Source organism: Tursiops truncatus, chromosome 3, assembly GCF_011762595.2.
Source record: "Tursiops truncatus isolate mTurTru1 chromosome 3, mTurTru1.mat.Y, whole genome shotgun sequence".
Lineage (NCBI taxonomy): Eukaryota > Metazoa > Chordata > Mammalia > Artiodactyla > Delphinidae > Tursiops > Tursiops truncatus.
Window position 1 is genome coordinate 75,307,017 of NC_047036.1, and position 13,167 is coordinate 75,320,183.

The 13,167-nt window shown below is 37.0% G+C and overlaps 1 protein-coding gene across 13 annotated transcripts in view; it reads right to left on the minus strand.

The window, feature by feature from the left end:
- The window catches only part of ARB2A (ARB2 cotranscriptional regulator A), a 427,234-nt gene that overhangs the window by 383,203 nt on the left and 30,864 nt on the right, over nucleotides 1-13,167 (minus strand). For 12 of the 13 annotated variants that reach the window (XM_033853022.2, XM_073802320.1, XM_073802319.1 and 9 more), the window contains exon 2: nucleotides 5,693-5,816. The exons of the other annotated variant lie outside the window; for it this stretch is intronic. In XM_033853022.2, the coding sequence (XP_033708913.1) occupies nucleotides 5,693-5,798 (106 nt within the window). In that variant the 5' untranslated portion in view covers nucleotides 5,799-5,816. The remainder of the gene's footprint in view (nucleotides 1-5,692; nucleotides 5,817-13,167) is intronic. 13 annotated transcript variants of the gene reach the window in all.

Sequence of the window (13,167 nt, forward strand, 5' to 3'; positions counted from 1 at the left end):
AAAATGGCCCGCCCAAAATTAGACCTTAATAGTAAAGTGGGGTTAATAAAATAAATTTATTCCCCAATACCTAACTCAGTACTCTTTCAAAATCCCCATACTTTTGTTCTATGTGCTATATAAACTCTAAAACGGTGTACCCCCTCTCTTCATTACCTTATAAAAAGGATAAACTCTTCTGAATACAGAAATATGCTTTGGCTTTGACCAAAATGTTCCTTTGAATGATAAAATGAACAACTAAACAAATACGCATTGCTCAAACTTCTCCTCTGTCAACTGGAGAACTAGATTTTTTTTTTATTTCATTAGCATTGAGAAGACACGTAGAAAGAAATTGTCAGAAATTATTTTTCTGCTTTGTAAAAGGAAAACAATGCTATATAACTGCATTTTACAGAGACTGGGTTCCAAAGGCAGTAGATTAGGCAAAAATCAAGTATAATAAAACATTTCCATTGAAAATCCCTTCAATCGCCTATAAAACACAGTACAACTGAATTCTTATAACCTAAATACATATCAGATGTAACACAACTGTTTTTTCTAAAACATGCCTCTGGTGATTAAAGTGATTTAGCAACTAGAATTCTAAACTTCAACAAAGCATATGCAGTAACTGGATAAAAATACCATTTTATACCCCAAAGAATTGAAAACAAAGACTCAGATATTTGTACACCCCTGTTCACAGCAGCATTATTCACAACAGCCAAAAGGAGTAAGCAACCAGTTTCCATAGACAGATGAACGGTGTGATGGTTAATTTTATGTGTCATCTTGACTGGGTGCCCAGATATTTGGTTAAACATTATTCTGAGTGTGTCTGTGAAAGTGTTTCTGGATGAGATTAACATTTGAAACTGTAGACTGAGTAAAGCAGATTGCCCCCCACCTCCAATATGGATGAACCTCATCCAATCCATTGAAGGCCTGAATAGAAGGTGAGTAAGACAGAATTCCCACTCTCTGTATGACTGTCTTCAAGCTAGGACATCAGTCGTCTGCCTTCACAGCACAGGCTCTGAGGATTTTGGAGGTAAGCCTTGCTATCCACTGCAGGTAACTACTCTCCTTTTGAGAAATACCTCTTGGCCTGCTACTGGGCCTGAGTAGAGACTGAACACTTAACCACGGGCTACCAACTTACCATGTAGCTGTCCATCATGAACTAGGTGTTAACTGACCCACCAAGTCATAAAATTGGGTCTGTACAATAGCATTCCATCATCAAATGGAAGTGGTATGTATGTGATCAGGACTGAGTAGGCCCTGAAGACAAAAGTAAGTTACATGAAGAAGTGGCCCAAATGCCTATGGTCTCCACTGCTGCTACACAGCCTTCTATCCATCAGTGTGCACCTAAGCCCTCATCAATTGACAGAGAAAAAAAACGAGTCTGGTTTATAGATGGTTCTGCATGATATTCAGACACCACCCAAAAGTGGACAGTTGAAACATTAGAGCCCCTTTTGGGGATATCCCTAAATGACAGTGGTAAAGAGAAAGCTTCCCAGTGAGCAGAACTGAGAGCAGTGCACCTAGCTGTTTCATTTCTTTGGAAAGAGATATGGCCAGACATGTGATTATATAATGATTCACGGGCTGTGGCCAATTGTTTGCCTGGACAGTCAGGGACCTGGAAGGAACACAACTAGAAAATTGGTGACAAGGAAATCTGGAGAAGAGGTATGTGGATAGACCTCCCTGAATGAGCAAAAGATGAGAAGATATTTGTGTCCCAAGTGAATGCTCACTACAAGGTAACCTCAACAGAGGAATATTTGAAAAATCAAGTGTGCAGGGTGATCCATTCTGTGGACACCAGTCAAACTCTTTCCCCAGCCAAACCTGTCATCACCCAATGAGCTCAAGAACAAAGTGGCCATGGTGGCAAGGAAGGAGGTCATATGGGGGCTCAGTAATATGAACATCCACTCACCAAAGCCAACTTGGCTACAACCATAGCTGAGTGTCCAATTTGCCAGCAGCAGAGACCAACATTTCGTCCCCAACATGGCACCATTCCCTGGGGTGCTCAGCCAGCTACTTGGTGGCAGGTTAATTACACTGGATCACCTCCATCATGAAAGGGGCAGCATTTTGTTCTTACTGGAATAGATACTTTCTCTGGATACAGACTGGCCGTCCCTGCACTCAATGCTTCTGCCAAATCTGCTATCCGTGGACTTACAGAAGGCTTTATCCACCATCATGGTATTCCACACCACATTGTTTCTGATCAAGAAACTCACATTACAGCAAAAGAAGGGTGGCAATGGGCCCAACTCATGGAACTCACTGGTCTTAACATGCTCCCCACCATCTTGAAGCAGCTAGTTTGACAGAATGGTGGACTGCCTTTTGAAGACTCAGTTACAGGGCCAGCTGGGTGGCAGAACCCTGCAGGGCTGGAACAAGATTCTCTAGAAGGCTGTATATACTCTGAATCAGTGTCCAAAATATAGTGCTATTTCTCCCACAGCCAGAATTCACAGGTCTAGAAATTAAGGGATGAAAATGGGAGTGGTACTACTCACGAGCAAGGAAAAAATGTCCATTCTCCTTCTTCTTCTTTTTTTTTTTTTTTTTTTTTTGTGGTACATGGGCCTCTCACTGTTGTGGCCTCTCCCGTTGCGGAGCACAGGCTCCGGACGCGCAGGCTCAGCGGCCATGGCTCACGGGCCCAGCTGCTCCACGGCATGTGGGATCTTCCCGGACCAGGGCACGAACCCGTGTCCCCTGCATCGGCAGGCGGACTCTCAACCACTGCGCCACCAGGGAAGCCCCATTCTCCTTATTCTTATTCAACATAGCATTGGATGTCTTAGCCAGTGCAAAAAAGCAAGACTGAAAAGGAAGAAATAAAACTGTCCAACTAGCAAATGACATGATGGTCTACATAGAAAATCCCAAGGATCTACCAAGAAAACCCCAAGAACTAATAAGTGACTTCAGCAAAGTCACAGAATATAATATCAACACACAAAACTTCATTATATTTCCAGAAACTATCAGTAAACATGTGACAATTGAAATTAAAAACACAATACCATTTACAATCACTCTAAAAATTATAATGAAGGACTTCCCTGGTGGCGCAGTGGTTAAGAATCCGCCTGCCAATGCAGGGGACACGGGTTCGAGCCCTTGTCTGGGAAGATCCCACATGCTGTGGAGCAACTAAGCCCGTGTGCCACAACTACTGAGCCTGTGCTCTAGAGCCCACGAGCCATAACTACTGAGCCCGGGTGCCACAACTACTGAAGCCCATGCGCCTAGAGCCTGTGCTCCACAACAAGAGAAGCCACCGCAAGGAGAAGCCCACACACTGCAACGAAGAGTAGCCCCCAGTTGCCGCAACTACAGAAAGACTGCAAGCAGCAATGAAGACCCAACGCAGCCAAAAATATATACATATATATAAAATGAGTATAAATCTAGTAACAAATGTGTAAGACTTACATGATGAAAATTACAAAGAATCAATGAAGGAACTCAAATATCTAAATAAATGACAGACATTCCATGTTCATGGACTAGAAACCTCAATATAGTAAAGACGTCAATTCTCACATTCGTCTATAGGTTTAAACACAATTCCTATCAAAATCTCAGTAAATTATCTTTTTGTGGTTATAGACAATTTTACTCTTAAAATTTACACGGAAAGGCAAAGGACCTAGAAAAGCCAAACAATTCTGAATAAGAATCAAGTGGGAAGAATCATTCTAGTCAATTTTAAGACTTACCATTTAGTTCAGTAATCAAGAGAGTATGAATTAGAGAAGTGACAGACACAGATACATAGAACAAAATAGAACACCCCAAAATAAGCCCACCGAAATATGTCCAATTTATTTTTGACAAAGGTGAAGAAGTAATTCAATAGCAGAAACACAGTCTTTTTCACAAACAGTGCTGGTGCAATTGGACATCAATAGGCAAAACAAACAAACAAACAAACAAAAAACCCTGACCTAAATCTCATACCTTACATAAAAATTAACTCAAAATGCATCATTAGTTTAAATGTAAAATCTAAACTATAAACCATTTAGAAGAAAACATAAGAGAAGATCTTCACAAAGTAGGGCTAGGCAAAGAGTCCTTAGACATGACATCAAAACCATAATCCATAAAAAAAAAAAACTGAAAATAGGACTGTTTTAGGGACAAAGTTTTATTCAGTTTGTCAATTTGTTCTAAAATACACTTTACTATGCATTTGCCATTTTACCTTCTAATATTTTCAATTTGACTCCCACATTAGTCATTTCAAGCTCATGTGTGCTAAGCATTGTATTCCTATTGTACCAATGAAGAAAAAGATTTAGAGAAGTTAAGCAATTTGTTTCATGGTGAGTGGGAAAAAAATGAGTTTGAATCCAGATAGTTCTATATTTAGACCCTATCCATATTCTTTTAATGTCACTGTACTAACTCTAAAATCCAGAAAAATCCATCTGATCTCTTACATACTGCTTGTGGAAGTGTAAATTGGAACCACAACTTGGAGATCAAATTTTCACATTATCAAGTAAGGTTGAAGATGCACAAAAGCTATCTAAGTGGAAACCCAGCGAGTTTATTTAGATGGAAACACACACGTTCCTTATCCTCCTTCCTAAATTAACCATTATTCTGAGTGTGCAAGTCATTCTCAGCAGCATACATACATGCAGTAAAACCATCTATAGAGTTGTCTATAACTGTCTCCAATTCCTCTCTTCCCATTCTCTACTGAAGTTCTCCAATACGACTTTCATTTCCATCAATTCACTGAAAAGCTCTTTGTGAAGACCATCAATAACCTCTACACTGTCAAATCCAAAGTTAAATTCTCAGTCCTCATCTAAGCTGGTTTATAATCATTACTAAAGTAATTACTCTCATTTTCTTCACTACGTGTTCAGGATCTCTCTCTTGCTCCTAGGTCTCAGCCTATCTTACTAGAAATTCACTTTAAGCCTCTTTTGCTAGTTCTTCCTCATTTTCCTGACCCTAAGATCGAGATGTCCCACGGTTCAATCTTCAGACCTTTTCTCTTTCTGGCTACAGTGACATCCCTGGTGATCTCAATTAGGACCATAACTTTAAATATTACCTCTATGCTAATGATTCCTAAAACTTTTATCTCCAACCCAAATGCCCTCAACTCTACACTCAACTTCTCCAGCTTGATGTTTAAGTGGCATCTCAGTTTAATATTTAATATGTCAAAAACTTAACGCTTGCTTTCCACCATCGCCGCCACAACCTGCTTTTCCCGCACTTTTCTTAATCTAACTTTTCTTAATCTCATAAAATATCCCTAGAGCTAATGCCACAAAGACAATACAGGATCATTATCCTAACCTAGTATGACATTTCAAACAACAAAAATATGGTAAGGGCACTAGTCTTGACTCAAGAGACCACTAGTGTTAGTTTTACTGTTAAATACATGACCTGGAATAAGAAAAGCATTAAGAATTCTTACACCTGTAAAATCACATGATTTTATGATTTATTTACTGAGTACATACTATATCTCAGACACTGAGGTAGTCACGGTATACAAATAATTACAAATAGATTAAGTACTGATATTCTTATTTTAGAATTGAAATGAATGTAAGGTCACCTAAATATTCCTATACCTTCATTAGGCACAATGAAAATATCCTGAAAAAGCAAATTAAGTATGTACCTTTCAGGGCTGTTGTCTTTTCTTTTTCATCTGGACCTCCCTGCTGGATGTGTGCCATGCTTATCCAAATTGGCAACAAAATTAAAGACCTCAAGGAAATAGACATCAATCTTCAGAAGACAGTCTAGAATGAATGAAAGCAATAAATTAAGCTCTACTCAATCCTACCTACTCCATGAGAAAGTCCTAGATCCTCCCAATTGGAATTAATCTCTCTATCCTGATTTCCCACTGCACTTTGTTGATGCCTATGCTGTAGTACTTATCATAGCCTGCCTTGCATTATAGTTATTTATGTATTTGTCTGGGTCACCTAACAGATTACAAGCCCCAGGATAAAGGTATCAACTTTTTGTCATCTTGATGTCTCTCATATCACCAAACACAACACTATACACACAGACACCTAATGCTGCTAAACTGAACTGAGCTAAACTTACTATTTAGGTGTACTTCCCTATCATCTAATGTTCTTAAAAATATCTCCATGTAGTTTCTAAAACTTGACATTTCTTTTAAAATAAACTGTCAGCATGTCACGTACAAGGTCAGAATATTTTTTTCCCGGGACATGCAGACAGGCAGAAGGAGAAAAATACTTAAGGTAGCCACAAATTACCTCCAGTGTAATTCAAAATACAACTTTAAGGGAAAAAATTAGCCCTTTAAAAAAAAAAACTATGTCAAATTCTATGTCTGGAAGCCATACTCTATAAATGGCACTCCAGTAAACAATCGTAATATAAACTTACGATTTATTAAAATCTAATGCTGCTCTGCCTTGGCCAAAAGGAAGGCATTTAAACTATAAATAGTTTCTACCAGGGTGCCCACAAACAGGGAAAAAAAAACACTATTCCTAAAGTTTAAAAGAAAAGAATGCAACACATACAGTGGGAAAAAAAATTAAATGAAATTAAAACAGTCAATCCATACTGTTAAGGAAATTACATAAAAACTGTGATAAACAAGATTGAATATTCCTCTGATTTACTTACTACCCAAAAAGCAAACTTCAGTTTCCACTCAGAGGTATATTGTACAATTATCTTTAAAAACTGAGGCATTTTTATAATTAACAGAGTAGAGCAGGAAATGCTTTAAAATAATAATAATACTTAAAATAATATTTTTAAACTATGAACATTCCCAGGGTCATAAAGCAATGCTGCCCTTATCTCAATTCTAACTGTAGGTGGGGTAGTATAAGAGGAAGGGCCCTCTGGCTCTACTACTAACTAGCCATGTGTCCTTGACAAATTATTTAACTTCTCTAAGCCTCACTTTCCACCTATGTAAAATGTAAATGATAATCATGCTTCCCTCATGGTGTTACAATGAGGTTAAATGTAGAACATTTAGTATAGTGCCTGATGCGTAATTAAGTGTCCGACACATGCTGGTTTATATTTTTTAAATGTTGTAGATGTATCCTAGCTTCACTACTTAATAACAGCTCTGTGGCCAGGGACAAATCACTTAATATCCAAAAATCTTCAGATTCCTCATTTAATAGCTCATATAATAGTGGTTGAGAAGTAATATTACAGAAGGTGTGTACAGCTGATCATTGCTATTACTAGCGGTATTACTGTTTCCCAATAATGTGAAGTTTCCTAACCTAGGAATAACTAAAATATGAGACTATTTTTGACTGGGAAAGCATTTTCACTTAGCATGGAAGTAGCTGTTGTTTTTCTTCTGTGAATAGGTAACTCAAAACTCTGTAAATTCTACATGGATGAAATATGTCTATATTCCTTCAAGACACGTATTTTTGTCTATAGGGTGGGCAATGTGCAAGACACCAGGGTGCAATGGTGAGTAAAACATGGTCACGGCCCGGGTGGGGCTTACTCTCTCGTGACCAAATGAAACTACCAAATTGCCACAAATAAAATATATGAGACCCAGACTGATCATTACAACACTGTTATAAAAAAAAAAGCAGGGCTTCCCTGGTGGCGCAGTGGTTGACAGTCCGCCTGCCGATGCAGGGGACACGGGTTCGTGCCCCGGTCCAGGAAGATCCCACATGCCGCGGAGCGGCTGGGCCCGTGAGCCATGGCTGCTGAGCCATGGCCGCTGAGCCTGCGCATCCGGAGCCTGTGCTCCGCAACGCGAGAGGCCACAACGGTGAGAGGCCCGCGTACAGCAAAACAAAAAAAGAAAAAGCAATATTTGTAAGGGTTATCTATTTACATTCAGGAATTAGTTTTATCTGTCAAGTCCCACAAGTTTGTGTACACGTTTCTCCGGCAACTCATTATCTACCATCTTGTAGCAGAAATGAAACAGAAATGTTCATGATGATAGAGATTCCATACAGTGCTCTTTGCTAACAATTCCAAAACCAAATTAACTATCTATAGGAGACTTCTTGCATTTTTTTACTCTATCCCTCTGCCAATTCAGTTTTCTTCTAAATGTAAACTGTTAGGTTATTTTTCACTGGCCTCAAATTGTCTAATTTCTAAACAGAACAATTTATATTATTATTTCATTGTGATTGTTTCACTGAAGGCGAAATTATAAAATAGTTTTGATGCTAGAGTCATTTTCAAGATTCATATTTTAAAATTCTGGGGATCTAATGTACAGCATGGTGACTAAAGTTAACAATACTGTGCTGTATACTTGAAAGTTGCTAAGAGAGTAGGTCTTAAAAGTTCTCACCACAAAACAAAAAAAAAGTAACTATGTGAGGTTATAGATGTGTTAACTAACCTTATTGTGGTAATCATTTTGCAAAACATACATAAATCAAGTCATCACATTATATGTCTTAAATACACATAATGTTATATGTCAATTATATCTCAATAAAACTTGAAAAAAAGCTCTAACTGCTCTACAATGTTTAATAACACATTCCCCCTTTAAGACTTTGATCTTCATAAGGACAGGTATCATGACTGTCCCTAGCACAATGTCTGATACATTGTGGAGCTCAATGGATATTTGTCAAATTCACAAATAAATGAGTAAGAGATATAGGGAAAAAAATACAATTCACATTTTAAAGAATCATTTTTAAGACTCCCAAGATCAAATATCAATTAATAATCATTATGCTTATTTTATACAAGACAACCCAAAAACACACGTTGCAATTCACTGAAGTGATGATATATAAGTTAGGAGACTACTAACTACTATCTTTGACCCTAAACTTTATAGCAGCAGATACAAAGCAGGTAAGCATGAAGCAAACTGCCTATCGCCTTCTTATTCACTGTTAGATTTTTATCTTCTTGAGTTATTTTCCTTGGCTGTGGCACAGCTGGTGAAACTAAATCAGGAACATTATAAATTCTCAATTTAGTTTTCCTCATAAAAATTCAGAGTTATAACATGCATGACCACAGATAAACACTACTGCAAATGCAGCCAGCAAGCCGTTTGATACATTTGATGTATATATATTAATACGTGCACTCGACATAGTTTATTTAGTATTATCTGATGGAGGTTAGGTTATAGGGAATAAAGTGGTGGAAGGTTTTTACTGATGTGAACTGCGACACAGTTGACATGCTGTATACTTCATGATAACCACTGCTGTTTAAATATGGTTTCCTAGAAATGGTTACAATATAAACTAGATTCAAAACATCTCAGTTTGCGATTTCATTCTGCAAACTACACAAAGAATTATCATATCTTCTTCCTTTCTATGGTTCCAACAGAGAATCCACTATATATAAATAAAGCTATAAATAACTTGTCATGTGTAATCTTTATCCAGTGAGCATTTCAAAACATGAAACAGCAGAATATTTCTTATTTGCCCTATTTGCTCAAAATATGGCATGAGCACTTATAAAATGCACACAAAGACACACAGAAGCCTTAGTTTCCTACACCTGTTTGTTTTTAGATAGGTATTAAATAGGACCTAGATATAGATTATTTTGCAACAGAAGGCCTTTCCACCTCACATTCTGAATGTAATGATGAAAGTACAAAACATATCACAGGACGAGTAAAATTGGGTTAAGTCCCTGGGACCCCTGGAGCTGGTTTGGTCCCCCAAAGAATCTATGCTAAGTCAGGCTCTGAAATCCAGCTCATGAAAGCTTACTTGCAATCAAAAACACAGTAATTGAACTGGTACCACAGCTTTAAGAAGAACCAAAACATCTACCCAAATTACAGTTAAAATATGCATGTTACTCAGAAGTTCCTCATCAGCAACGTTTAGTGCGTAACAATCCGGGACAGTTTATAGTTCTGAGTCAATAGTGTGAAAAATGTATGTTTTGGAGAGAGAGTGTGTGTGATTGTGTGTGTGTGTGTGTGTGTGTGTGTGTGTGTGTGTGTGTGTGTGTGTGTGTACAGACATATGGGCACTGGGGAAGAGGCTAAAGAAGAGTAAGGGCATCAGGCTGAAGAAGACATGGAAGACAAGGCCCAGGGTAATATGGGCTCTTAGTGCATAGAAAATGGTGGCTTCTACAGAGAATGTAATCTATATGTGGGTCAAGGTTTAGCTCAGGGTAGGAATATCTTGTTCCAATCCAAACACACCTAAAGTAATTCCTTAGTTTCTCAAGCAAAGTGATGTTTTAGGTTTGGGAGGAGAAATTCAGGTTTTTAGCCTCAATTCCACCACCTAGTGGCTGAGTGATCTTGAGAGAGTCACAACTTCTCTAACCTAAGTAATGGGAATAACAAAGAAAATAAGAGCACTTCCCTTTACAGGGGGATTATGAAGATCATACGAAAAAATGTAGACAAAAACATTTTACAAACTATAAATTCCTTTATAAATATTAGTAATCCACACAACATTAGAAATAATTTGGTTCCAATTACTATGTGCTCAAACGCCAAAAAGGATATTTTCATCATCCAGTTTATAGGAATGAGAAAATTTCAATGTGTATCATTTGGGTGAATTGTTAGAATAAACAATTAAGCCCCATAATAAGTACTTGTTGAGTTGACTTGGGTTTCCAAGACTATATTGAATATAATTATAATGGAACTTAAATTAATTTTTAATACAATTTGTTTATATGCTTGTCTAATCTTATTAAAATGTATGTCTGGAAAAGTTCAAGTATGTGAGTTCTACCTTTATTCAGATTAAAGTTGTGTCCAAAGAAGAACACTATTCCAACTATCTCCTAAATGCACATGTTACAAAGTCACCAAGTCCTTTCACATCCATTATCTTATTAGGTCACTGCCACAACTGGCTGATAGAGTCAAACTACTCAATTTCAACTAGGAAAATAATTCTAGTTTCTTTATCTTACAAAAGTTTTTCACTCTTGTGTACTAATTTATGTCATCAGGGAGTATTACAATTTGGAGTTTAGACAAGTTGGAGGAAGTTGATTACATATATACAGACAAAAGCTGTCCACCAAAATTGTCTCAACCTATTTAGTTTGCTATTCAGAATTAAGATTGATAAAAATTACTCCCCATCATAACAGAATACTCCTCAGCCATAAAAAAGAATGAAATATTGCCATTTGCAGCAACATGGATAGACCTACAGAATATTATACTTAGTGAAGCAAGTTAGACAGAGAAAGACAAATATTATATGGTACCACTTATATGTGGAATCTAAAAAATAAAACAAATGAATTGATATACAAAACAGAAACAGACATAGAAAACAAATTTATAGTTACCAAAAGGGAAATGGAGGGGGGGAAGGATAAATTAGGAGTATGGGATTAACAAATACAAACTACTATACATAAAATAAATAAGTGACAAGGATTTACTGTATAGCATAGGAAACTATATTCAATATCTTGTAATAACCTTTAATGGAAAATAATCTGAAAAAAATATATATATAACTGAATCATTTTGCACACCTGAAACTAACACAATATTGTAAATCAACTGTATGATAATAAAAAATTTAATAAATCAATAAAAAATGTAATCCCTAAACTGGAAACAAACTGAAACAAACTACTCATCAAGTTTGTTATACAACTATTAAAAAAAAAATTACTCCCCATCATTCCTCACAGTACTTTGGCAAATCAAGCATCTAAAAGAAAGAGTCAAAAGTTAAGGAATATCAAATACAAAGATTTTAGAAGAAACTAATATTGTACTACTGTGTCTTTTTAACAGGTTGCGAGCTTGGTAGTCATCTGGTTAGGTTTCATATTGCTTTCTGGTTAGCAAAAAGACAGAAACTCAACAAGGCTAGAGTGAAAACGTTAGAATATCTGCAAGACAATGCTAAAACTGAATCTAAGAAATTAAACATGGTTAAGACAATTCTTTAGATAACTCTCAATTTTGAAGCCCCACAAAAGAAAAAATAATTTAAGTAGACTTTTATGAAGTTTTCATAATATGGAACAGAAATAGCAGAGCTATGGCAGAGGACAAAATAATTCTCAAAAAGGAGATATGCTCAAAATTTCAGAAAAACAGGGTAAATCAAACAAATAGTATCTTTTATAGGGGTCAAATTAAAATGTCATTAGCTACTTAAGAGACTCTATGGTAAACATGAACAATAAAATATAGCTTATATTATGAATGTACATACCTCCAGGCCAAATTGACCAAGCAGAAACTATCTTCATAAGATTTAAAAGTAGCCAATACCATGAAATAACAGTGATAACATATCTGCAAAGCCTGAACCAAATTTTCTCATTCCATAAATACTCTTACTAGCATCTGTGCTCAACTTTGTGAACTCAAAGTTCAACCTGAATTTTAAAATATAATATGCATGTTGTAGACACTAAGGTGACCCACCCTCTGCCCCCACCATGCCCCTTCAAGGCGAACTTGCTGCTCAGTAGCAGGGAGTACACTCAGCAAACAGCCTCAAGCTGTTCACCACTTAAGAGTCAGCCTCAGATGCAGAGCACTGCCTCACTCAAGGTCATGCCTTTCCCAGGTTGACTGACCCACAGGAGCTGACTGAACCAAGTGGGGAAACAAAGGCCCAGCCATTTCAGCCTGATGCACGAGAAGCCTGACAGGCACTATTTGCTCCAGAGCTCACTGCCAGGTTGGCTGAGGTTCTGTTAGGCCTGCATTTAGTTCAACTTCTCCCTTTGACGAATACCGTTGTCCTCCTTGTTTTCACAAGTGTCGATCTCTAATAAACACCTTGCACTCCAAATTTTGTCTCAGCATCTGCTTCTGAAAAATCCAAGCTGCAACAGTGTACTTTTCTAAATTATTTTTCTGCAAATTAAACAAAAAAATTCTGATGCTGAGACTTTATATATCCAGACTTTATATATCCAGAATATATAAAGAACACTAGCAACTCAACAATAAAAAGACAACCTAATTTTAAAAACTGACAAAGGATATGAATATACATCTCTCCAAAGAAGATATACAAATGACCAAAAAGCACAAAAAAGATATGCTCAGCATCATTAGTCATTATGAAAATGCAAATCAAAACCACAGTAAGATACCACTTCACACCCTATAACATGGCTGTAAGCAACAAGAAAAAC